Source organism: Nuphar pumila, chromosome 12, assembly GCF_984573655.1.
Source record: "Nuphar pumila chromosome 12, dmNupPumi1.hap1.1, whole genome shotgun sequence".
Classification (NCBI taxonomy): Eukaryota; Viridiplantae; Streptophyta; class Magnoliopsida; order Nymphaeales; family Nymphaeaceae; genus Nuphar; species Nuphar pumila.
The window spans coordinates 103,697,710-103,725,402 of NC_143260.1; the positions used below are offsets into that span (position 1 = coordinate 103,697,710).

A 27,693-nucleotide genomic window follows, 5' to 3' on the forward strand; every position below is an offset into this window, starting at 1 on the left:
ACATTCTGAAATAAACCAATCCACTAAAACAACTAAATTTCAGTTGTTGTTGATAGCACAGAAATCACGAACATTGACTGGCCCAAACACATCACGATAAATGAGAGACTGCAGTTGTAAACCAAAGTATTCACTACACTTGCTGTTCTCCAACATATAATGCACGACATCCTGTAAGTATCACAAGTAATCAGCACAGAAAAGGAAGTTGCATTCACAGCAGCACAGAAAAGGAAGTTGCATTCACGGCAGAATTCTGATAACACACAATCAGCATAGGCGAGAACTCAGCAATCACGGCAACACAGAAAAAATAATTTCTGCTGCTCCCAAACAGCAGGAACACACCTCGACAAGAACTTCAACACTCACGGCAACACACAAAAAAAATCTGTAACAGCAGGAACACACCTCGACAACTCACGAATAACAGAAAAAAAATCACGTCATAGTAGAAATCAGTCTCGGCAACACTCGGTCGCAGTGGATCTTCTCCTTAGATCTGACGACAGATCTGGGTAACATCCCAGATCTGTGATCAGATCTTCCCCAGTCAACCCCACCGAACCTGATTTTTAAAAGGCCGTAGGGTTGTTGCTCCTCGTTGATGAAAAAATCAGTCCCTGTTGATGAAGATCACACTCCCACGATCGAAGACTCTGATACCATGTAGAATGAGATAGGGTTGTACAGCCACCTGTGAGTGTAGAGAGAGAGAGAGACGGCTGCACAATAGAACTCGTTAATTGAGATTAGGGCTTCTCTCTATATTAAATAGAGAGAGGCAAAACAGAAAAATTACATCTAAGTCCTTATGAAAATAATATTTCAGAAAACCTCTAATATATGAGAACTTAACCAAAAACCACCTATTCTCAACAACTACCAAATACGAACTCCAAAAGGTGATCGGGTATTTATTTTGTCTGCCCAACTTAAATAAAGTACAAGTGCAATGCAAGCCTATAGGTGTTTTTTTTTTCATGCACACACATGTACTTGTTTGTTTGTGTGTAAACTGTAAAGTTATGTGCATATGATCCATAAACTGTATTGACTTGTGGATGAACTTAATGTGAAAACAGATCCATCTTATCATGCTTTCTAAACCATTCTCTGTCTTCCTGTAGTGAAACCTCTTATATGTGAGGCCATTTGGATTGTGTGGTTGGAGATTAACTGAACTATATGTTTTTTTTTTACACTTTGTGCATGCAACTAGGTTAATTGCATTATTGCTGCTAACCATTCTCCTTTTCCTATTTGTGTGTATAATTAAGGCCACAGTAATCCACCTTGCATTCCTAAGTGGTCTCGACTACTAAGGTGGCTTAGCAAGATCTTCAAGGGGTCAAATCACAGGATTACAAATGGCCGATGCCCTAGGGCTGCAGAGGACGAGAATGTATCTTGGCATGCCCCATTGAATTCTTTGGTAAGTTGTGAGTCTTGTGACCTGTCTTCTTTCTATTTGTAAATGAATACTTTGATATAGTTATGCATTGTGACCTTCCTGCTGTGACTCGTACCTGATCCATTTTAAGGCACATCTAGAGATTTTATACAGACGATCTAAGGTTCTGTGACTGAGAGTTGCTGTAACCATATATATCCATAGTGGAAGTGTTTGCTAGTAACAGTTTCCTGCAGTTTATCATCTTCATACTTTTAGAGTGGATTTAATGTTTAAGATGTTATTTTTGTTAAGAATGTAATAATACATCTATATATATATAAATATAGATGTATTTATAGATGTATTCACCATAATACCCGATAGGGGTATTATGGTCTTTTCACAAGTACCCAATAGGGGTACTTGTTTTATTTCTTTCTTTTTTCTGTTTTTTATTTTCTAAAATCGCTTTTTGGGATACCAAAAGGGGCCCCACAATAGAGTCGTTGGGGCCCCCAACGGTCACAATTGTGACCGTTGGGGGCTCCCAACGACTCTATTGGGAGCCCCTTTGGTCTCCTTTTCTTATAAATAGGGGGAACCCCCCTTGTATGTTCCATGGCTCTTAGAGAGCTCCTCTTCAATAAAAGAAATATTCTTTTATGTGTGTAGCCTTATTATAAGGCCCTTCGTATATCCCTTGGTGGATTTTCTCTATTGTGCTTGCTTCATTTGTCCGTGTTGGACATTGTGAATGCTTTGGCATTCTTGAATTCTTCCGCATACTTCATTACAATTTTCTCCCCTTGGATTCTTAGGACCTTGGTTTGTATTTTGGTCAGGATGGACGATCTAGAAATGAGAATGAGGAGCTAGACCATGCAATTGCACTTTCGCTGGATGAAGAATTCAGGAAACGTAATAGTGAGCACTAAACAACTAGCACTATATTTTATTATTGATTAATCTTGCAGCACTATTAATTTCCTCGCTTTTCATATTGCTAAAATTGTCATGAAAACCTATAGAAATTATATATTTTTATTTAAACCATTTCTTTGCATTACCAATTACTTAATAATAATATACATTAGTAATGGTTATTAAAATTTATTCAGATTACAGGCCTGAAGCTGATAGTGATGAAGATCTTGCCAGAGCCATTCAAGAAAGCATGGACATGTCTTCTTATCCATCGTATCCTCCATCATATCCTCCACCATATCCTCCTATGCAGTTTCTTCATCCAGGACATAGGTTACTTTTCACAGCTTGTCTTTTTTCCACCATGTATCTTTCAGTGCAGTTCATAACAAGTTTTACCTTTTTCATCTTCATACACAGAAAAGAATCATACATGCTACATAAGCTAGGGATTGGTTGACATTTGTAAAAAAGATTTTCCATCTAATAATGAGGTAAATAAGACGAAGTTCACTGGTGCCTTAAGTTCAACTGTTCCCTGGCTTATGGGGCCTTAAGTTCTTAACTGTTCGTCTACATTCTATGGTGGTTATATAACCAGTAGCAGTAGACTTAAGGTAACTTTTTACTATTAAGGAGTTATATGCAAGGGATGAAAATTGGATGTCCACATTGTGGAAACACGAAGCAATTGCTTGGAACAGGAAGATTGTTTGGTGGTATTGTATTTCTCACTATTGAACTTTGCCTAGTGACTACATTCACCAACAGGAGAATGTCTAACTTGATATATGATTCATTTGAATGACGCAACATGCTTTACCCTTTAACAACTTCACCAAATCCTTTGCCCTTAGAGACTTTTAAAATACCACACGAATTAATTTATAAAAGGCATATTTTTAATTATATTTTGGGAATTATGTATGTTGAGGTGTCTTTAGTAATATTGCTATCTTTTAGCAGAATTTGTGGTGGCTGTCGGCATGAAATATTTTCTGGTCGCTACATCAGCTGCATGGGAGCCTTTTGGCATCCTAACTGCTTCCGATGCCATGCTTGTGGTCAGCCAATCACCGAGTCTAAGGTATGGCATCTCTATAATATATATATATATATATATATATATATTTGTCTTTGTCATTAATTAATAGTGTACCATTCAGTGGTGGAGTCATATATGGCTAGGTCAGTAATGTTTACACCACAATTAGCATCAATGAGGTCTTTCAAAAGGATTTGCTTTAATGAGGAAAATTCCTTTTCACAGTTTTCTTTGTCAGGTTGTGATCCATATCATAAACATTGTTATAAGGAGTTGCACCATCCCAAATGTGATGTCTGTCACCACTTTGTAAGTGTAATCAGCATCTCTTGTTATTATCATTTCATTTACCCTGAAGTTCTAGCTAGTTCAAATGATAGAATAAGATGCTTCCTTTTCAAATTAGTACTGCTTAGAAACTGTTTCCAAATGATTATTGTTGCTATTTCAGCATACATGGTAGCATGATTTACATTAGTCCAAGGATTGTGGCAGTACGACCCTATGGTCAAAGAATTAAAGCATGAAAATCTATGTTAGCATATTTAGCATATCATAAGAAATATAATCAATGGAATGTGTATATGCAAAGGGCTGATTAGTTGGTTGGTTTACGCAGTTGGTTATGATGCCTGGTTTTACAGCATGTGTGTGTGCCACTGCCACCGACTATGTCACCTAGGTACGGGTGCGGGTACGGGCACGGGTACAGGTATGGTGGGTAGGCGATTCCAAAAAATATGGGTATGGGGACACGGCTAAATATATACTAAAAAATATATATTATGTATCTAAAATATATATTATATATCTAAAATATACTGAAAATATATATTATATATCTAAAAATATACTAAAAATATATATTATATATCCAAAATATATACATAATATAATATAATATAGGACACAGTCTAGGTACCAGTACCCGTGTTGACACGTGTAAACATGGGTACGACACCCAAGGTGCCATGTTGCAGTAACATATGTCATCGATATCGCCAATATTTTGAAAATATTGCGATATTACCAGTTATTTCAAGATAGCCATTAATATTGGGAATATATCGCAATATTTTCAAAATATTGCCAAAAACAAAATATTGTGATAATATCGCGATATTTTTTAAGCTTTTTTTAATTTTAAGTTTGCATTTCCTATTTTTTTGTTTCTTTTATATTTTAAAACCTCTAAAACATGTTTCTTTATATTTTTGAAAGAAAAATAATGTAAAACATTATTTTCTTAGCTTTTTTTGTTGTTATTTATATTTTTCAATTTTTTAAACTCCCGAGATTTTCTCGAGATATTCCTGAGATTTATCAATTTTTGAAAATCTCTCCAAAAAATACCCTCGCCGAGAAATTACTTTTAACGATACAGGTGACTATGGTGTGTACCAGAACACAACATGACTTTCACCAAGTGTTCTGCAACTTTAGGCTGCTTTTGATTAGCAATTGGTGGTCTTGGAACCACTACTCTTTCAAAGAGAAATTTAAGCATGGGGATAAAACCTGAAAAAGAAAAAGGATATGAGCCACAAGCATCAAAAGCGAATGTAGTTGGATAAAATGGAAGATAGCTTGACTTTGATTAAGTAAACGGTCCTTTTTAACTGCTTCAATCTAGAATTTGTAATAAAAGCTTCACATGGCTACTTATCCTAAATATTTCACTTAGGAATTGGGATGACAGTGGACTAGGGCGGTGCGGGGGACAAGGTCTTCACCCCCGCCCCATCTCAAAAATTTCCCCCCCATCCCCGCCTTTATCCCCACACGGGTTTTGATTTTAACCTCCATTGCCGCTGTAACGCCCCAAAATTTCAAACTTGCGAATCTTTCAGAAAACAGACAAGAGACTAGAAAAAATCTCTTTCCTCCAGAGTTTGTTTATAAAATCAGCGGAAGACTATTCTTTTGTTAATTCAGAAGGCAAGCTGACAACTTTGGGCACATTCGCTAAAAGAATCAAAACTCACAAAATTTGGATATCCCAACGAAAATCCGTTACAAACCCAAAACGTCCAGGACACGAGCTAAGAGCAGGAAGAAGTCCTGAAGTCATCTTGCAATCGCGCCATCGCCCGTGGTGTATCTAATCATCACCTGTACCCATAGAATGGGTTAGTTTCGCGAAAAACTATTAGGTGCACAAGAGAGACTACAGGAAATCGAATTAAGTACATTTAATTCAGTTTGCTAAGCAGTTTAAAGCAGATATGCAGTTAAACAGGTAAGCAGTGCAAACAGGTAAGTAGTGCAAGTGAGTAAGCAGTGCAAATGCGTAAGTAGTGCAAGCAGTAAGCAGTTCAAAGCAAGTAAACAGTACAAGCAGTTTAAAACAAGTAAGCAGTGCAACTGACAAACGCATCATACAATTCAATTGATCGTAGGCTGTGAACCACCACGCAACTAGCTTGTTCTCGTTCCTAGAACGGGGTTTCTGCATCTAATCATTATCAGGTCATCGTTTGTCGCTCTTACTACTTCTAACAAACGCTTTGTCCTGAACAACCTTTATCTATTCTCATCTCTCAAGGCCTTACACGGCCAACTGTCACCTGTTATGACTCACCTAAGGCGTCATACTTCTCAGAAAAACCCACCCTTCCATAGAAGGTCCAAGACACGATCACTATCTAAAATTGCTAACGATCTGATTCTCACATTTGAGTCCTGCATGTAATCATGCTAAAACAGAAAGCCGAAACTATAAATTCATAAGTGGTTATCTCAAACAATCTCAGAAGATCATCACAGCTCACCATAACTTTTTATGGTAAGCAAAAACATAAGATCCACGTCGGATCGCTCGGTCCGGGAGATATACGACCTGTCAAGGAATTACCGCCCTAGAGGGTATACCTGGTCTTGGACCATACACTTCTTCACAGGAGTTCACCGTCTTTGCGGCTACCCGTTCGTGGACAATGTACATCCTCACAAAGATTCTACCGCTCTAGCCGGATTACCCGATCTGAGAAATGTACAACCTCATAAGGAATTACTGCCCTAGATGGTATATTTGCTCTTGGACCATACACTTTCTCACAAGAGTTCACCGTTTTTGCGGCTACCCGTTCGTGGACAATGTACATCCTCACAGAGAATCTACCACTCTAGCCGAGTCACCTGGTCTTGATCATATATACCCTTACAGCGAAACCTTTGGGAAGCCGGCCCCAACACATGTCATATACAATGAAAATCATTGTAATACACGCATCAACACAAATGACCGCTCTCAGGGTCGATAGCCACTATAATAATCAACAAGATCAACGTCAGATCACCTGGTCTGCGAAATGTATAACCTCACAAGGAATTCCGCCTTAGATGGTATACCTGGTCGTGGACCATACACTTCATCACAGGAGTTCACCGTCTTTGCGACTACCCGTTCGTGGACAGTGTACATCCTCACAGAGAATCTACCACTCTAGTTGGTTACCTGGTCTTGATCATACATGTCCTCGCCGATAATCCTTTGGTGATCAGGTCCTCAACAAACAACCAACTCAGTGATACATGCATCAATACAATCGACTACTCCGAACCATTGATCGCCTTTGGGGTCAGTAGCCACCAATATGGGTACAAGCATGTATATTAGCAATATGCATCGTATGACTCCACATGGTAAAACAAAACACACGATCACCCATTCCTCTAATAAGGTTCCATAAACCATGAACATATTATTGCATACTTCCAACATTTCTTATCACGTGGCATAACAATCACATCACACAGAAGCATATAATCCTACGCATCGTATTATTACCACAAGGAACATTACAATCCTTAAATAGGACCTCAAAGCATGCGTAAACGACACATGAGAACACACAGGTATGACAATCCAACTGATTCTATAAGCGAAGAGTAACTAACTCTATCCGACAGCCAAACAAAACAACTGAATAAGACAAACACTCATAACAATGCTCATGATACATACAATTACCATCAAATGGCTCAGTCCATCAGCAAGTAATTAATTTAATCGCAAGGCATAAACCATTGCATCACAAGCCATTCATAAGCTATACATGATAAACAATCATACAACAACAGTTATATCACAATATGTAAACAACTTATAAGACAAGCGATCACATCAATCCTAGTTGCCACCAGTTCGTAGATTACGAGCTGTATGCAATCACATCAATCATAAGAGATGCAAGTCAACAAGTGCTACACTACAACAAACACCAAGCAGTTCGACCAAGGGGTAAAGTAAGTCACATGCTAATATGTAGCAACGGACATAATGCTATTATTATAAGCACTTAACTAGTATGAGAAGCTAGTTATTACTCATCAAAGAACTGCGTAAGCAGTTTAACCAAATAGAGTAACGCCTTGACAGGCGTGCATAGCTCAACGAATAGCATACTGAATTATCAAGCAAGCGAGCAATCAACCAATGTTAACAGACTTTATGTTTCGATATTACTAGCCTGCGGGTACGCGCAGGCAAAACGTAAAAACAACTGAGACTAGTTCGGGCGTCTGTTATTCTATGTATTTTCAATAACTCGAATAGATAGTTGAGTCCGCTCCTAAAGGGACGACTTTAGCCGAGAGAGGATTCTCCAAAGGCAGGTAAACAGTGCCACAGATGCATCCAACTTCTGCAGAAGTGTTGAGCTAACTATTGTAGCCCCTTTCCCCTAACTCCAATGACTGGGGAGGCCGGATCATTGCCTGTGGGGTGGTTGTTAACAACCTGTCCATTGGAGTTTTGTACTGCTCTGTCCTTTCCCTTGACAGACAACAAGAAGCGAATGGGTGCGTTAGGGATTGCTTAACTAACGACACATTCTATGCTGTGGTCTTTAGACCACTCGAACATCTTGCCTGTGAAGGTGAATGTGAGGTCATTTTATGTGATTACAACATTGTGCATTTAGTACTGTTCGAGGTCGCACGACCGCCTCATCCGATCATCGCAGTACTAGCTAGGGGTGGCAAAACCTGACACGACCCGCCAACCCGACCCGCCAACCCGCCTCTTAGGCGGGTTCGGGTTGGGCTTAAGCCAACCCGTTTAATAAACGGGTCGACCCGCGTAACCCGTTTATTAAACAGGTCGGGTTCGGGTTGGGGGTATGCCAACCCGCCAACCCGGCTGACCCGTTTAATAAACGGGTTAGGCGGGTGGGTCAACCCGCCAACCCGACCCGTCTGTAATGAAAAGAGGCGGAAGCACCAATGGAGTAAAAAGCACTCTTTAAGAGTGACCTCAAGAGCCAAGAACACAAACACTAAAAGTGCACACACAAAACTCTCAAAAGTAGAAAATGACTTAAAGTCATAAGTTGGATTTATTGAAGAAAGGAAGAGAAGGGTGAAAACCCAATGCTTACAAGAGGAGAATACCTCCTCTATTTATAGAGGAGGGAGACTAAAGGAAGGGACCACAAGGGGCTCCCATGTAGTCGTTGGGAGCCCCAACAGTCATAAATCTGACCGTTGGGGCCCCAACGACTACAAGTGTGGGGCCCTTGTGGTCTTACTAAAAGGAGAAAATAAAAAGGAAAAAAAGGAAAAAGAAAAAAGAGAAAAAGAAAAAAAGTAAAAAAGAAAAAGTTACATTGTGGTTTTACAAGAATACCCCTATCGGGTATTTCAATAAAAGGGAAACTGTATATATATACATATATGTATATATACTTATATATATACGAATGTATATATATATAAGTATATGTATATATATGCATATTTTAACACGCCCCCTCAAACTTTACGGGGAGAAGACCGAAAGTTTGCTAAGAAGAAACATAAATCGTGGAGTTGGGAGCGCCTTGGTGAAGAAGTCAGCTAGTTGATACTCTGAAGTAACATATGGTAATGAGATAGTCCTTCTGAGATATTCGTCTCGAACATAATGACAATCCATTTCGCTATGCTTGGTCCGCTCATGAAAAGTGTGATTGCTGACAATATATATCGCACTTTTGTTATCACAGCAGAGCTTGGTGGGAGTGGAAATGGGGACGCCCATGTCACCAAGGAGACTCCTGAGCCATATGATTTCCATAGTTGTCATTGCCATGGCCCGATATTCAGCTTCAATGGATGACAGTGAAACCTTCTGCTGCTTCTTGCATCTCCACGAAATGAGGGATTCACCTAAAAAAATACAAAGACCCGTTATTGAGATACGATCATTGGGATTTCCTCCCCAGTCAACATCAGTAAAAGCAGTTAAGTCAAGAGATGAGGAAGATGATAAGAAGAGTCCCTTGGATATAGTATTTTTGATGTATCACACAATTCTCATTACGGCCGCCATATGAACCGAAGTAGGTGCACGCTGAAACTGGCTTGCTGCATGAACCACATGAGCTATATATGGACGTGTGATGGATAGATAGGTGAGAGATCCGATTAATTGACGGTAAGGGGTTGGATCCTTAAGAAGAACACCCTCTTCAAGTCTCAGTTTCACATTAATAACTTTAGGAGTCTCAACTTTCTTTTCATCAGATATTCCTGATTTGGTACAAATTTCTGTAGCTAATTTCATTTGAGATAGGATGTATCCTCACGCGGAATAAGCCACTTCAATTCCTAAAAAATATCTTAAATATCCAAGATCAAACATATCAAAAGTTTCTTTTAACATAGACTTTACATCATTTACTCCCTTTTTGTCATTCCCAGTGATGATCATATCATCAACATACAACAGAAGCATAATAATGGAGTCACTTGTCCTTTTAACAAAAAGAGCAGTGTCAGTATAGCAAGAAGAAAATCCTAAATTGATTAATACATTACTAAACCTATCATACCAAGCTTTAGGAGCTTGCTTAAGTCCATATAAAGCCTTTTTTAATTTCAAAATTTTTCCATTTAAATTCATACCTGGAGGCGGTTCCATATAAACTTCTTCATTTAAATTACCATTCAAAAAGGCATTTTTGACATTAAGTTGAAAGATTGACCATTTTTTAACAGAGGCTATAGCAATAAGAACTCGAACACTAGTCATTCGAGCAACTGGGGCAAAAGTTTCATCATAATCTACCTCATACTCTTGGGCATATCCTTTGGCTACCAACCTAGCCTTATATCTTTCCAATGAACCATCACTCTTAGTTTTTACTTTAAAAACCCATCTACATCCAATGAGTTTCTTGCCATTGGGAGGATCAATGATTTCCCAAGTTTGCGCCCTTTTAAGAGCATTAAGTTCTAGTTCCATAGCTTCATTCCAATGAGCATATTGTTTAGCATCATTGTAATGAGATGGTTCATGAAAGGAGTGAAGAGCAAGTAGGCATGCTCGAAAGTTAAGAGAAAAAGAATCATAAAAAACAAATCTATTGGGTATTTTGAAAACCCGATTTGATTTTCTTTGAGAGGTCTCTTCGATTGACTCACTTTGAGAGAATTTTTCAAGGGCACAAGGAGGATTTCTTTCATTCCTTCTAGAGTAGACTTGTATTTGTCTTGAAACATTTTCTTCTAAGTTTTGATCATCATTTGGATGTTCAAAATGATCTTCACCAAGGGGTTCACTAGGATCAATATGATCATCTATGATGTTTTCTTGAGGCAATAAGTCAAATAAAAAGGAATAATCAATATTTTCATTTGGTTGGTGCGAAAAACCATTTTCTTCTTCTAGGAATGTGACATCTTTTGAGATATAAAGTTTGTTTTTGAGTATGTCAAAACATCTATAACCTTTTTGTTTTTTGCCATATCCCAAGAAAATACATTCAATAGTCCTAGGAGAAAGTTTATCATTTTTGTGAGTTAGAACAAAGCATTTACATCAAAAAATCCTTAGTCTTTTATAATCGGGAGACATATTGTAAAGTTTTTCAAATGGAGAAAGATTTTTCAAAGAGGATGAAGGGGTTCTATTGATAAGATACGTTGAGGTTAGAACCGCTTCGGCCCAAAAGGATTTTGAGATATTTTTTGAAATTAATAACGTTCTTGTAGTTTCTATTATGTGTCTATGCTTTCTTTCCGCAAGACCATTTTGTTGCGGAGTGTTGGGACAAGAACGTTGATGACAAATTCCATTTTCTTTTAAATAACTTTGAAAATCATTGGACATATATTCGCCTCCCGAATCGGACCTAAGAATAGATAGATTTCCCAAAAATTGATTTTTAACCATTGCATGGAATTCTTTAAAGAAGGAGAAAACTTTGGATTTGCGACTTAGGAAGTAAATCCACGTGAATCGAGTGAAGTCATCAATAAAGACCACATAATACGAAAATCCTCCTTTAAACAAAATAGGGGAAGGTCCCCACACATCGGAATGAACAAGTTCAAATGGCCGAGTGGTAAAGTAACTTCTTTGAGGAAATGGAGTAGCTTTAGATTTCCCAAAAATGCAATCTTTACAAGTCATGTGATTGTCTTTACAAGTATTGTTCAAAAACGGAAAAAGAGACATTTTTACAAAATTTGGATGACCAAGTCTCTCATGCCAAATGCCAATACTTTTGTCTTTTACAAGATTGCAAGATGACTTAGATGGAAGAGTCAAAAAGTCCATAAAATAGAGATCACCCCTTCTATGGCCTTGCCCAATCAGCTCTCCTGACTGGAGATCCTGCACGGTGCAATCTTTAGGTGAGAAAGAGACTTGACATCCATGATCGGTGATTTGAGAAATGAAAAAAAGATTTAAATTAATTTTTGGAATGATTCTTACTTTAGGAACGATTTTTTTTTGAGAATTTTTAAAATCAAGCGTTCCAATACTTTCAATTTTCAATGATGTTTCATCGGCCGTTGAAACATAAGAGGATATGAGTTCGGAAAAAACATTTGAAAGAGAGTTTTTATGAGATGTCATATGAAAAGAAGCACCGGAGTCTAGTATCCACATACCTGGAGGTGATGAAGAATAGGCGATGGCGGCTTCGGATGTTGAGGAAGAAGTCTTGAGAAGATGTTGGAGAACTTCGGAGATATGATTAAGAGTCTCTTTGATATCTCCCTCTTTGGCACTTTCTTCTTCCTTCTTTGGAGAATTTTCTCCAACCGCGGCTACTTTTCCTTTAAGTTTGGGACAAACCGGTCTAATGTGTCCTGGTTCATTACAATAATGACATATTATTCCCTTTCTAGGCCCATTACTATTTTTGTTAAAATGAGGAGGTCTATAGGCTTTAACATTTGATCCGGGCCTAGTAACGGCCAAAACTTTATCATTCTTAATGCTTAAGCCAAGTCGAGTTTTCTCTTGGCATATTTCGGCGAGGGCATCTTCAATAGGTAGGGCTTTGCTTCTATGGAGAAGAGATGCCCTAACTTGTTCAAATTTCGGGCGAAGACCATGAAGAAATTGAAAGAAGTGATCCTTTTCAATTTGTTCCCTTCTTAATTCAATATCTTCCGGAGCCACCCATTTAGGCTCAAGAAGAGCAAGTTCATCCCAAAGAGGGGTTAGAGAGCTAAAATAGTCCCGGACGCTCATATCCATTTGTTTGGTGGAACGAATTTTTTCTTGACAAAAAAATTGTCGAGCAAGATCCTTTTGGGTATACATACCCTTAAGAAAAAACCATGCCTCATTGGCCCTTCTAAATTTGGCAATATTAGCACAATTTTTAAGGTCAACATTGTTCATAAACCATGCCAAATTTTTGGCATGGTTACTTTCCCAATCCTTAACTTTGGATTGATGGTCATTGATAGCTTTGATGCGCTCATCGCCATCTAAAGCTTTTTCAACCTCATTTTCGATTTTAGTGAGAACAAGAGAGGGTTCGGGAGTAATTCCCATAACAAAACCCCAAAGTTTCTTACTTAGATGATTTTCCATCGCGGAAGCCCACATGAGATAGTTGGACCCATTTAGCTTAAAAGAAAGCTCCACTTTAGAATCACATTCCATCGGCACCAAATCCTTCCTTTCTTCTTAAAATTTGAGAGGCACACGTTCCAAGATAATAAAGAGAAACCCAATCACCAACCGAGCTCTGATACCATGTAATGAAAAGAGGCGGAAGCACCAATGGAGTAAAAAGCACTCTTTAAGAGTGACCTCAAGAGCCAAGAACACAAACACTAAAAGTGCACACACAAAACTCTCAAAAGTAGAAAATGACTTAAAGTCATAAGTTGGATTTATTGAAGAAAGGAAGAGAAGGGTGAAAACCCAATGCTTACAAGAGGAGAATACCTCCTCTATTTATAGAGGAGGGAGACTAAAGGAAGGGACCACAAGGGGCTCCCATGTAGTCGTTGGGAGCCCCAACAGTCATAAATCTGACCGTTGCGGCCCCAACGACTACAAGTGTGGGGCCCTTGTGGTCTTACTAAAAGGAGAAAATAAAAAGGAAAAAAAGGAAAAAGAAAAAAGAGAAAAAGAAAAAAAGTAAAAAAGAAAAAGTTACATTGTGGTTTTACAAGAATACCCCTATCGGGTATTTCAATAAAAGGGAAACTGTATATATATACATATATGTATGTATGTATATATATATATATATATATATATATATATATATATATATATATATATATATATATTTTAACACCGTCAACCCGACCCGCGAACCTGAGAACCCGTTTACCCGACCCAACCCATTTATTAAATGGGTTGGCCGTTCGTGTCGGGTTACCCGTTTATTAAACGGGTCGGGTTTGTGTTTGCCACAGCCGACCCGTTTAATAAACGGGTCGGGTTCGGGTTGAGGTATGCTGACCCGCCAACCCGTCGGGTCGACCCGCCAACCCGACACGATTGCCACCCCTAGTACTAGCGTGTAGTGCACGACTACAAGTACTCTAGGACGAAAGGGGTATAGCTCCTCAATAAGAGCCTCATCAGAAGTGTTTCACAAAGATGTAATGCTTCTCAAACTATACTTTGACATTCTTTATCTTTTGAAACAGCCAACAGCTTGTGCTAACATTTGGCATGCGATCTTCTAGAATCTCATCTGCTATCGGGGTATCTACATGCCTCGCATGACTCGATACCAATCTCGATAGATGGGATACAGGTTTCTCAACAGAATCCCCGCTAAGAAGTTCGCTCGAACCCCAATTCGGGATCACCCGAGATGTGCCAAATAGACAAACAGAACCAGCCAATCACATCCTTCCAAATGCTTTGATTTGGGCAGTCTTTGATGCTTTTGCGCAGCTCTCTAAAATCTCAAGTCGACTTTGCAGGACTGCGTACACGAAGAGCTAGGATCCTTTCGAGGTATCCCTCTCCTTAGACGAAGATGCATCGATAGCTCCTGACTCAACTCTTGTCGCAAGAGGGAGAGTGGTAGATGCCTCTTGCATCCTCCACGAGGATGCCTCAAACGCGTATGCAATGAGCGAAAACCTGAGCGTCATCTGTAATAGCAAGGCAGTAACACATATGCAAAAGCAAAAGCCTGGGCGCAAAGCGCGACGACAAAGTAAAGGACTGTAAGCAGGAGTGCAATGCAAAACCTTTACGCGATGCGCGACGGCAAAGTAAATGACTGTCAGAAAGTAAATGACAAGGATCGCGAAATCGCGTCCTTGAGTTAAATGCGTACTCGTATAAATATATATATTTCTATATATATTTATTTAATGGTCTCTTTTTAGTTAATTGAACTTAATTCAATTGCCCAAGTCTTTCGTGCAATCTTCCCCTACCTTTGGGAGTTGCAAGCTTGCTGGCGTCTGCGAGTGTAAGCGATGGACGACTCGGGTCGCAGAGCGCGAGCAGGATCCGTCGAACGAGCTGCAAAAGTGACGATCTTAGCAAGCTAATACCAAAAATAGAAGGTTAGGGGTACTGTCGCCGTCCTGACGTAAGGGAAACAAAGGCAGGGGCATTGTGCCCTTGCGTACCTGCTATAAGCGCAAGAAGCAGGGGCAGGGGTTGTGAGCCCATGTTGACCTGGTGTCAGCAAACAACGAGGAGGCAAGGGCCTCACACATGCCGACAAAGAGCCACAAAGGCAGGGAGCTCATGCTCCTTGCCTGCCAAGACAGAAAAGGCAGGGGAGGGAGCAGAGGCTCCCTGTTGAACCTGCCTCAACAGAAAGCAGGACAGGGGGCGCAACCCCTTGCTGGAAATGAGACAGGCAGCAAGATCAAGGTAGAGGGGTGAAACCCCCTACCGGAAAACAAACAAGGTGCAGGGGGCAACGGTCCCCGCCAACCTTAAAGAAATGTGAGGCAGGGTCCAATGACCCTTGCTGCCGAAGAACAGGTGCAGGGGCCATCGGCCCCTGCTGGAAAAGATAAAGGGCAGGGGCCGATGGCCCCTGTTGGAACAGTAAAAGGGGCAGAGAAAGAGAGAGGCGCAGGGGCCAACAGCCCCCCTGCGGCTTTTGGGAGCGGAGGCAGGGGCCACACCCCCCCCCCCGGTTGGCTTGCTAAACAAGGAAACGAGACAACAGTTTCTTAGAGGAACAGGGAGCAGGGAGGAGACTCAGCCCCTCCCCTGCTGTACGGAGATGTAGGGAGGGGGGCTCGGCCCCACCCCTGCAACCAAAGGGCACCGGGAGGGGAATCGGCCCCTCCCTTACCCTGCACGACACAAGGAGGGGCTCCGCCCCTCCCTCGCTAAAAGGGGTCACAGGGAGGGAGCTTTGCCCCTCCCCTGCGATCTAGGGCAGCAGGGAGGTGGCTCTCCCCCCTGCGTAACGGAGAAACGAGGGGGAAAGAGAGAGAGACAGACGAAAGAGGAGAATATGAGGAGGAGGAGGAGCGTACTTGGTGGTCGCCGGCGGCGTCGAAGGGAGTCGCCGATGGCGATGGGCTGACGATGGTCTTTGACAAATCGAGAGAGTCGGGGTGGAAGGGGGTTTCGAGAACCTCCCCCCCTTCGGCCTCGTCGTCCTTTAAAAGGTAACAGAGGCGATGCCTCAGTTGGGTCCGGGTCGGGTCCGGATCCGACCTGAATCCAAGGTTAATTTTTTTCCAGGTTATTACAACCGCCTTCCTCCATCCTTGGTCCAAAAGGGGCGAGGTGGGGTCCTGTTTCCCTTCGGTCCATTGCCATCCCTAAAGAAGGAGGTCGAACCGTCAAGGGATATTTTAGTTATTTTACTAACGGGGATCGGGGACAAAGTGGGGGAATGCATAAGTTCATCCCCGCCTCCATCTTCGCATGGGTTTTGATTTTAACCTCCATCTCCGCCTCCATCCCCGGTCCAAACGGGGCGAGGCGGGGTGGGGCCCCGTTCCCCCTGGTCCACTGCCATCCCTACTCAGGAATCAGGAGTGTATATAATGTGAAGTTTGATGATATGCAGTTTTTTTCAGCGAAAGTTTAGAGCAGTGAATGGAAATCATAGAAGGGCATGATCTTGCTGGGAATCTAAACTACAATAAGAATACATAAAGACATATTTTTTTTGAAGGACACTGAGTATACATAAAGACATACAATACCAAGTTTAAGATTTGGAGTGTTATGTGAGAGATGTCTAGGAAACATTTAAGATGTGAATTAAGTTCTTTAGAACTCAAAAGTAAAACTGATCAGATATCATATTGGTGTTAACGAAATAAACTTTTTTGTCTTTAAAAAGATGTTCATATAATATAAAATAGGATTCTGTTTATATAAGTATATAACTAGTTTGATATATGTTTATTAGATGCAAAACATGAAAATTGGTATCAACATCTTAAATGCAAACAAAATTCATGATTCACTAGTTTTACATTTTACAATAACAGATGAATAGCAAATAACAAATTAGGTAGGTGATGGTCAGGGTCTGGACTGGTTCTTGGGGGCCAGCTTGACTCGTTGATGGGTCAGAGATGGTCCTATAAAAAAAAATAATAATTGTAGAATGCTGTACCGAACCCTGGTTAGAGAGAGAGAGAGAGAGAGAGAGAGAGAGAGAGAGAGAGAGAGAGAGAGAGAGAGAGAGAGAGACGGCAGCACATGAAGAGAAAACACAATCATATTTGACGTTAGGGCTCTCTCTATGTTAAATAGAGAGAGTCCAAAATAATAAATTACATCTAAGTCCAATATTTAATAAACTTTTCAAATAACCTCCAAACTAAGAAGGTTTAACTTTAAACCACCTACTCTCAACACTCCCCCTCAAGCTGGAGCATAGATATCAATCATGTTCAGCTTGTCACAACATTTTGAGAAATTTGGTCTAGCAAGGGGTTTTGTAAACATATCTGCAACTTGATCTTCTAACTTAAGATATTTGGTATTGATATGTCTAGCTTGAACCATATCTCTTACATAGTGACAATCAACCTCAATGTGCTTTGTTCTCTCATGAAAGACAAGATTGTTTGCTATATATGTTGCAGCCTTGTTATCACACATCATGGTCATAGGAGATGAAACCTTCACCTGAAGATCATGAAGAACAGTACGAACCCACATCAATTCAGCAGCTGTTTGGGCCATAGCCCGATATTCTGATTCTGCACTTGACCTAGAAACCACATTTTGTTTCTTACTTCTCCATGAAATCAAGTTGTCTCCCAGAAACACACAGAATCCTGTGGTAGATTTTCTATCCACTACAGATCCTGCATAGTCAGCATCAGAATAGGCCACTATCTCCAGAGTTCCACCTTTCCTGAACAATAACCCCTTTCCAGGAGAAGATTTTAGATATCTGAGAATTATAATAGCTGCATTCCAGTGTACCTCAGTTGGTTTGTCCATAAACTGGCTAACTTTGCTTACTGCTAAAGCAATATCCGGTCTGGTCACAGTCACATACAGTAGCTTCCCTACTAGGGAGCGATAGCTTTTGCTATCAATCGTTTTTGACGCTTCTTCAAACAACTGAACTTTATGGTCCATGGGAATATTTGTTGGTTTGGCTCCCAACATTTCCGTTTCCTTTAATAAGTCAAGAACATACTTCCGTTGAGATAAAACCATCCCTTCACGGCTCCTGGCAACTTCTATACCCAGAAAATACCTCAGTGAACCAAGGTCTTTTGTAACAAAGTGTTTTTGAAGATGAGCCTTTGTGGCTTCAATGGCTTTCACATCATCTCCTGTAAGAATAATGTCATCCACATATACCACCATAACAACTATGTCAGAACTAGTTTTCTTGATAAATAGTGTATGATCGACTGCTGACCTATTAAAGCCAAAGCGTGACATCACTTCAAACAACTTTTGAAACCATGCGCGAGGACTTTGTTCAAGCCATAAATCACCTTTCTCAATCTACACACTTTCTGACACTCCCCCTCAACCTCGAATCCTGGAGGTTGTTGCATGTAAACAGTCTCAGATAGATCCCCATATAGAAACGCATTCTTCACATCTAATTGGTACAAACTCCAGCCATGCTGAACAGCTACTGAGAGAACAAGACGAATCGTACCCATCCGTGCAACAGGAGAAAATGTTTCAAAGAAATCAATTCCATATGTCTGAGTATACCCTCTTGCTACTAATCTGGCCTTGTACCTTTCAATAGAACCATCAGATTTGTACTTTATTGTATATACCCATTTACATCCAACAATGTCAGCATCTGCTGGGGAATCAACTAGATCCCATGTATGCTGAGATACTAAAGCATCCATTTCTTCTTGCATAGCCAGCTTCCATCGATTATCAAGTTCTGCCTGCCGATAGTTCAGTGGAATAGTTTCAGCAGATAAGGCTGAAAGAAAAGACTTCATCTGATTTCCAATTCTGACATCGGAGACAAAATGAGATATGGGATATAAGGTACATTGTCGTGTCCCCTTTCGTAGAGCAATAGGCCGGTTATCATCATCATGAAGATCACTATTGTCAGTAGAACTTACCTCAGGGGAAGAAGAATATGAAGGCTCTTGCGGAGATGGAGCTCTACGCACATATACCAATGGAGGATTATTAAATCTGGAAGCGGATGAAGTTTGGTTCGGTAATGAGGGCACAGATTCCAACGAAAAAGGAGGTATAGGTAATGGAAAAGACTCAGCTGGATCAACCTGCAGTGGGGAACCGGTACTGGAGTAATATGGAGTGGATTCCAAGAAAGATACATCCGCACTGACATACTCTCGGCGAGAAATATGATCATAACATCGATATCCCTTTTCATTTTTGGGATAACCTATAAATATGCATTTTGTAGCTTGAGCAGCTAATTTATCACGGTCAGGGCCAAGTTTGTGTACAAAACAAACACATCCAAATATTTTGGGTGAAAAAGAAAAGAGTGGGGCATTAGGTTTTAGGATATGTAATGGAATTTGATCACCCACAGAAGACGAAGGCATGCGGTTGATCAGATAGCAAGCAGTGGTAATCGCATCACCCCAGTATAACGCAGGAACATTGGATTGAATCATAATAGTCCTGGCAACATCAAGCAAGTGTCGATGTTTTCGCTCAGCCACCCCATTTTGTTGAGAAGAATAGGCACAGGAAGTTTGGGGTTGGATGCCATTATCTTGGTAAAATTGTAACAGACTTTTTGATTTAAACTCGAGAGCATTATCAGTGCGAACAATCTTGACAATAGATTCAAACTGAGTTTTTATTTCAAGAATTAGGGATTTAATAATACTTGGAACTTCAGATCGTTCTTTTATTAAAAACACCCATGACAACTTAGAGAAATCATCAACAATAACAAAATAGTAACAACACTGAAACCTAGTAGGAATCTTACTAGGACCCCATACATCTGCATGAAGAAGTTCAAAAACTTTATTACTAGACTGACTCTGACTTGAAGGGAACGAGCTTCGATGATGCTTGCCCAGTTGACAAGCTTCACACTGAAACGATGTGGTGGAAGGAATTTGAGGAAAGACTGAACGAAGCTTTGACAATGAAGGATGACCAAGACGACGATGCCACTAAACAGGACTGGATGAATGTTCCACGGCAGCATGAACATTACCCATTGGATGATGTAGGTAGTAAACTCCATTTGCTTCATAGCCTCCACCAATCTTCTTCTCCGTCAGCAAATCCTGAAAATGACAACCCATCGGATCAAATATTACTCTACAGTTTTGTTCTTTTATAAGGCAACTAACAGAAAGTAAACTTAGAGGAAAGTTTGGAGCATGAAGAACATTTTGCAACTGTAATGAGGAGGATATAGAAATATTTCCCTGACCAACAATAGGGGAGGAACTCCCATCGGCTAATGAGACTCCTCGATGAGCATTAATATTTTTTAGAACTGAAAAAAAGAGAGAATTTCCACACAAATGTCTGGATGCACCGGAGTCAATAATCCACTTACTGTCAGTTGGATGTAGATGATTTCCTGTTGAATAGGCAACACCAGCTACAGGAGGGGTGAAACTCACAGAACGAAGGGCTATCTGCTCATCATATTCAGCACGACTGAGGGTGATACTACTGTCACTAGCAGAGATATTTTCCTGTACCTTTGTTGCCTCAAGGGTAGTAACATTTGCTTTAGGAGCATAAGAATTTGATGAAGAAGAGGTTGGCCGGCCATGTTTATCCCAGCACCGATCTTCTAAATGTCCAGATTTTCCACAGAATGTGCATTGAAGCTTTCCTCTGCCTCCCATACCTCGTCCACGACCTCGTCCTCTGATATTCTGAATATTTCCACGCCCATAACCAGAGGAGACAACTAGAGCAGATGACTGGGTCACAGGCTGTGATTGTGGAAGAGATATCGCAAGTCTACTCAGGCGATTATATGCATCAGCAAGAGTAGGTACATCTGATCCAGTCAACATTTGGACTTTTGCAACAGAAAATTCTGAAGATAAACCTGTAAGAAACCGAGCAACCATAGTCTGTTCTTGATGATCTTTCTGCTTCGAACAACAAAGAGGCCTGTGAGCATTGAGTCTTTCAAACACAGCTTTTACTGATGCATAATACTGGGCCAAGGTCTGAACTCCCTGCTGTAAATTATATATCTCTTGTTCGACTTGCAGGATACGAATCACATTAGTCTCTTGTGAATACGTATCTCTAAGATTGTCCCACATCTGCTTGGCTGTATTGTAATAAATTAAACATCTGCAATATGGGTTTCGACACTATTCATGATCCATGACATAACTATGTCATTATCTTCATCCCAGGTAGCATATTTTCCCAATTTTTCAATGGGTTCTTCTTCCAGCAAGATATGTTTTCTACGATGTCCAGATACTGACATCATGAACGTTCTGGACCACCTGGCATAGTTAGTTTCATTCAACCTTACAGAAGATCCATACGAAAAGGGATTGGCAAATGCCTTATACTCTCCAACATGTTCCAATTTGGAATCACATTTCGAACTTTCAGCCATACTGAAGATATACTTCTATTTCAGAAAAAAAAATTGGAGAGACTTCAACCAATACAGGGAATAGTGTGTGTTACATTCACACGACAACCAGCAGCTGTTCACACACACAAAACCACGACAGTAGTGAACAACAACCCATACACATGAATAATAGTTCCAAAATATAATTTTTTTTCTTCAGCACAACAGGAAGTCACGACCAACACAACTCTGTATATGCATAAATTGAATCATACCAGAGGCTGCTCCCAGACATATAGAGCTCGACAGTCATATCTTAATCACCAGCACAGCACAACAAGTGCGATTGCTGTTTCTCCCAAATAGCAGGAAATCACGACAAGAAATAAACAAATCTCGACAAGAAGATTGCTGTTGTGCCCAAACATCAGGGTATTACGGCAATAAGAACTTGACAATCAAAAGCAAATCACGGCAGAACATCTAGAAAATCACGGCAACAAAAAAAACACGGCACCAGGAAATCACGACAACAGGAATCACGACAATAATAATCACAGCAGGGAATCACGGCAACAGGGAATCATGGCACCAGGAAATCACGGCAACAGGGAATCACGGCAGGGATATCTCGGCAACAAAGAATCACGGAGAGAAAAAACAGGAAACTAGAGGCACACATCCTGTTCCTCAGATCTGATGACAGATCTGGGCCATGACCTTGGTCAAATCCCAGATCTGTTATCAGATCTTACACAGAAGACACAAACAGCTAACCTGAAAAAAAAAATTTCTTCGTTGGTGCAGGGAGAAACTCGGCAACAGGTTGATCACGATCGAGTAAGTTCCCACGATCGATGCTCTGATACCATGTAGAATGCTGTATCGAACCCTGGTTAGAGAGAGAGAGAGAAAAGGGAGAGAGAGAGAGAGAGAGAGAGAGAGAGAGAGAGAGAGACGGCAGCACATGAAGAGAAAACACAATCATATTTGACGTTAGGGCTCTCTCTATGTTAAATAGAGAGAGTCCAAAATAATAAATTACATCTAAGTCCAATATTTAATAAACTTTTCGAATAACCTCCAAACTAAGGTTTAACTTTAAACCACCTACTCTCAACAATAATAAATAAAACCGGGCTGGTGATCTGATCCTTGCAAACGAAGCCCCTACCCATGGCCCAGCTTGTCTGGGCTAGACTTTTGGGTCCCGGGTCAGAAGTTGCATGCCTTTAGGTAGGTCATGACCCATTAGTTATGCATTCATATCCAGAAGGGTGATACATGACAGAAGAATAAATAAATAGAGTAAAAGGTCAATGCAGCAAATTATAAGGAAAAAGAAAACGAATATTAGATGTTCTTGTTGATAGTAAACTGAAAGGAGGAAGCATACAACATTTAACAACTGCTACTAAAATCACAAGCTACATGTCCTGTCAACATGAGCTTTTGGTAACTGAAGCTAAGTTTTGTAGTCATTCTCATGAGTATATTTTGGTAATTTAGTGGTTGCTACTAGTGTTGCAAGTTGTATTTTTTTAGCATGCCATACTTGATAATTTAACATGACTTTTTTGCATTTTTTTTGGCAAAATAATCATCTTGGGTTCTTTATCTTGATTGGAATATTCATTGCAGTGCAAAATTACCATAAATTGAATCTTTACTTCCCTTCATTTAATATCATTTACTGTAGAAGAAATTTCGGCTTTTGCAAGTTCTATGCTTCATTAGAGTCGAATTAGCAGACTTTATTTTTATGCATTTTCTATTAACTTTGAAATGATTGGAGTGTTGTCTTGACTACTGAAATGAATCTTGACCTCTGCATGACTTATGTTTGAGATGTTCTCATTCGGACAAAGATGAGTTACAGTTCCCTTCAAATTTAAACTATAAAATGTGATTGATTACATATTACATTTTCTTGCATCTCCCTCCTACAGATTCCAACAAACAGAGCGGGTTTAATTGAGTATAGGGCCCATCCTTTCTGGGGCCAGAAATATTGTCCTTCACATGAGCATGACAATACACCTCGCTGTGGTAGTTGTGAGCGGATGGAGGTATTCAACTTTTATCCTTTACTTTATATGTATGTTTGCATGAGTTCCTTTTTGTCTGCATATGATTGCTTTCATGATTTGTCTTCAATTTTATGATACTGACACATAAATTTGCCACAGTCAAGGAATACAAGATTTATTTCTTTGGAAGATCGGCGTAGCTTATGCCTTGAGTGTTTGGAAACTGCTGTAATGGATACTGGCGAGTGCCAACCACTTTACCATGCTATCAGGGATTATTATGAAGGAATGAACATGAAACTGGATCAACAAATTCCCATGCTTCTAGTTGAAAGGCATGCTCTCAATGATGCTATGGAAGGCGAGAAGGTTCAAAACTTATTTTGGATTTATGTTTCCTTTTTGAATTACTTCTCGTATTGTTATAAATCCAAATATTCTGCACCCAGGGACATCATCACATGCCTGAGACAAGAGGTCTATGCCTTTCTGAGGAGCAAACAGTCAGCACTGTATGAGATGTTTTAATTTATACCTCCTTTGAAGTTTCTATTTTCATATTTTATTCTTATCTCAGAATGCCAAGTGCAATTCTCATTACTGTGCTTACCATTAATCTTTTCTTGTCTAGATATTTAAGAAGCCAAAAATTGGAGGGCATCGAATTATAGATATGAAAACTCAACCACAGAAATTGACTCGAAGATGTGAAGTGACAGCCATTCTCATTCTTTATGGTCTTCCAAGGTAGTTGCTTTCTCATGCAATGATTATTGGCTTATGTTGAGGACCTGTGTGAAATGCTCATTCTATGGTGGATTCCCATTATGTTACCTGAAAGACAGCTCCTATCACATAGATAAATAATCAGGCCTTAACAGTTGTCCATTTCCAGTCTTATGACTTTTATATTTCTAAAAATCTGACAAAAGCCTAAAAATTGCTTTGATTGGCTTCCCTCTGAATTATAATGAAATTGTGAGGTTTTATTCTTGATCATGTTCTCTTGAATTTAAGTTTGATCATAGTTTCTTGAAGATTATTATCTTATGCTAAATCTTCCACTAATCATCATAGATAATAAATTTTTGTTCTCAGAAAGCTTGATTGATATGTCTACACTTCAATGCCATTTTTTCAAATTTCTTACATGTAAGATGGGGAATTTTGAGTAATATCTGTCGTTTGTCAAATTATAGCAATATGGCATCCTTGCACAATGGCTGAATATAACCGGAACAGTTAAACGGTATTTGGTTAAAGAACTACATAAATGTACACTATCATCATAAGATCCATACACGAAGAAGCATATTGTCCAAAAGCTTAATTGGTGGGCATCAAGGTCTCTAAGTAACACGAATTAACATTAATCTGAAAACTCAATATGTCCAAGTTTTTGTTGTTGTTTCATATACGACTGGAACCACTAAAAATATTTTTTCTGTGCAATGGTGCAGTAAGGTTGTCTAAAGCACAGTATGGCTTAGGTGATGGGTCTTGCATAGCCTGCCTAACCTAGACAATGCTTGGTTCTATAAGTTGTATATCAAGGGCTAGAACCTTTATGGTTTCAACCTAAGTTAAAAGTTCGTGATAATGGTATGGTATGAATCTACTTTTAAGCTCATGATTGCTTTGTAAATTAGAAGTGCTAAGAATTAACCCTTTCCTGGTTCACTGGCTTGCCTGTACTGCAGAGAAAAAATATGTAGGATGCCTAAAACCTCGCACAGCAAGGCCCACCTTCCTAATTTCCAGTGATGAATAGCTCGACTAAGTGAAGCCTGTCACTCATTTTGCTATATCACAGTGAGGCCTAGTCATGGTTTTTCTACATTATGATAATGTAAATAAAGGCATACTAGCATAATAAATAGTGTAAACATAATTACATAACAAAATCCACATAATTATGCACATCGCGCTCTACCCACATGCATATATACATGTTATTCACAATAATATGCTGAAAGCAGCCCAACAAATCATACTGTAACCATTCATGTATATCATGCTTATCAACTATTACAAAGAATGTCACATCTGTGAGACCAAATATAAACCAAACCATCTGTTTAGTTTTTTTTTAGATGATATATTCGTTTTGTCTGGATCTACTATCTGTCAAGAACAAACGCAAATGCCCCTTTCTGAACCTTAACAATCATCAATCCCTGTGCTTAGAATCCATGGTTTCATAGTTTACAAATGAGTCTCTCAGCAAGGTCTTGCCCAGTAGATTGTAGCTGCTAGCCTGGGTCAACTAGGCTGGATCCTGGTGCCTAGCCTTGGCCAGGGCTAGGTAAGGTGACAGTCTGGTGACTGGTCTGACTTGGCCAGGCAGGCACTAGCATTTAATATTATGGATTCAAGCTTAAACTTATACAAGTTCTATGTGGAAAATGTGCCCCTGTTTTTTTGGATGTGCAATTGTATCACTTATTTATTCATGCATTGGTTGTGCATGCAGGTTGCTCACAGGCTCTATTTTAGCTCACGAGTTGATGCATGGGTGGCTGCGCCTTAAGGGTAAGATGATACTTTTTTGGTTTATGTTTGATAACTTGAACCCCACCTCTCTCTCTCTCTCTGATCTTTGTCTGTGGTCATACAATATGGCACATTTTGAACTTCTTGATAGTGAAGGCTACATCAATTTAAGCCCAGAGATTGAAGAAGGAATATGTCAAGTTCTTTCACATATGTGGCTTGAATCAGAAGTCATGGCAGGCTCAAGCAGTATGCCATCAACATCATCAGGTGCATCCTCATTTTCTTCCTCAAAGAAAGCAGGCAAAAATGACATAGAGAAGAAGCTGGGCAACTTCTTCATGCATCAGATAGCACATGACACTTCAACAGCCTATGGAGAAGGATTCAGAGCTGCTAATAGAGCTGTGAACCAGTATGGGCTGCGTCGGACACTCGACCACATTCGCATGACAGGAAAGTTTCCAGTGTAAGTGGAGTATGATATTACTAAGCCATGCTGGTTAGATAACTAATGACAAAAGCCTACTGCTAGATTGGTGCCTCATTGTTTTTTTGAAGGGGTTTTATCTATATGGGAAGTATCCCAGCAGATTTCTTTGTATCTGGATCTCCAAACATTAATTTATTGCTGTGAAGGTATTCATATATTATGGATTGAGACAGGAAAAGAGAAAAAAACAATTGGGTAGATTTGAAATTGTTTTTGAGGCGTGGTAACAGTCAATCAATCATGCAATAATCTTTTCTTTTCTAATGGGAGAATATGTTATAAGTAAAAACAATATCACGATGCAAATCAGATTATAAATCAACATGATATGCATGTTAAACAATAGATTCAAACCGTGACAGGGTTCAATCATGTCAAGTTTCGCTTTATACCAAAATTCAGACGTGGACAACCGATCAAACAAACGCGTAGAACAGAATAAGAACAACAATGACATGTTAATATTCTGTAATAGGCTAAGGCGTATAAAAATACTCTCCTTAGACAAGATTCACCCCTACATATGGTGTCAAAAGGGTTCAACGTCCTTCCCTCAGGATACAATATCTTCGACGATCTGGATCGGTGCACTTCGATGGTAGATCACCCTTCAAAAACAATCTCTCAGAACAACTGTTATAGAACTTCCCTTTCCAGGAAATGCCCTCCCAGAAAAGCAAGAGAGCGGGAGAGAGAAAACAATTACTGTAGGATAATTCTCATGCCCATAACTGTAACCCTCTAACCACGTTTTATAATTCCTGAATGATTACTAAAGTCGTGGAAGAGATCTGTTAACCGTTACGAACATATGTGACTTTGCAATGGAACTATCTGTTATTCAATTTTCTTTTTTCTTTATTTAATCCAAATAAAATAATTAATGCCAGACAAAAAGAAACATTGGATTTAGATTAATGGATATGGCTTTAAAGAGCCAATTACTTGAACCTGACTCGGCACGGTGCAGTGTGTGCGCACGTGTGTGTGGTTACCATTCCATCCCCTTGTTCTTGGAATAAGTGATTGAATCACCATGTAGGATATAAACCCCACCACCATTTTGTGATTCATCAATTCATTTTGTGATTCATCAATATGAGACTATTCTA

General features: G+C 39.7%; 1 protein-coding gene across 3 annotated transcripts in view; it reads left to right on the top strand.

Annotated features, from left to right (window-relative positions):
* Positions 1–26,735, top strand: part of LOC149821416 (LIM domain-containing protein HDR3-like) — a 39,581-nt gene extending 12,846 nt beyond the window's left edge. Inside the window, exons 2-12 of one of the 3 annotated variants that reach the window (XM_089982538.1) lie at positions 1,281–1,435; positions 2,239–2,320; positions 2,515–2,653; positions 3,287–3,407; positions 3,591–3,674; positions 23,515–23,634; positions 23,755–23,964; positions 24,045–24,107; positions 24,227–24,342; positions 26,069–26,127; positions 26,245–26,735. In XM_089982538.1, coding sequence (XP_089838664.1) covers positions 1,281–1,435; positions 2,239–2,320; positions 2,515–2,653; positions 3,287–3,407; positions 3,591–3,674; positions 23,515–23,634; positions 23,755–23,964; positions 24,045–24,107; positions 24,227–24,342; positions 26,069–26,127; positions 26,245–26,561 — 1,466 coding nt within the window. In that variant the 3' untranslated portion in view covers positions 26,562–26,735. Of the gene's footprint in view, positions 1–1,280; positions 1,436–2,238; positions 2,321–2,514; positions 2,654–3,283; positions 3,408–3,590; positions 3,675–23,514; positions 23,635–23,754; positions 23,965–24,044; positions 24,108–24,226; positions 24,343–26,068; positions 26,128–26,244 lie in introns of all 3 variants that reach the window. The other 2 variants (XM_089982537.1, XM_089982539.1) reach the window with 2 other exon arrangements.
* Positions 26,736–27,693: the final 958 nt, after the last annotated feature.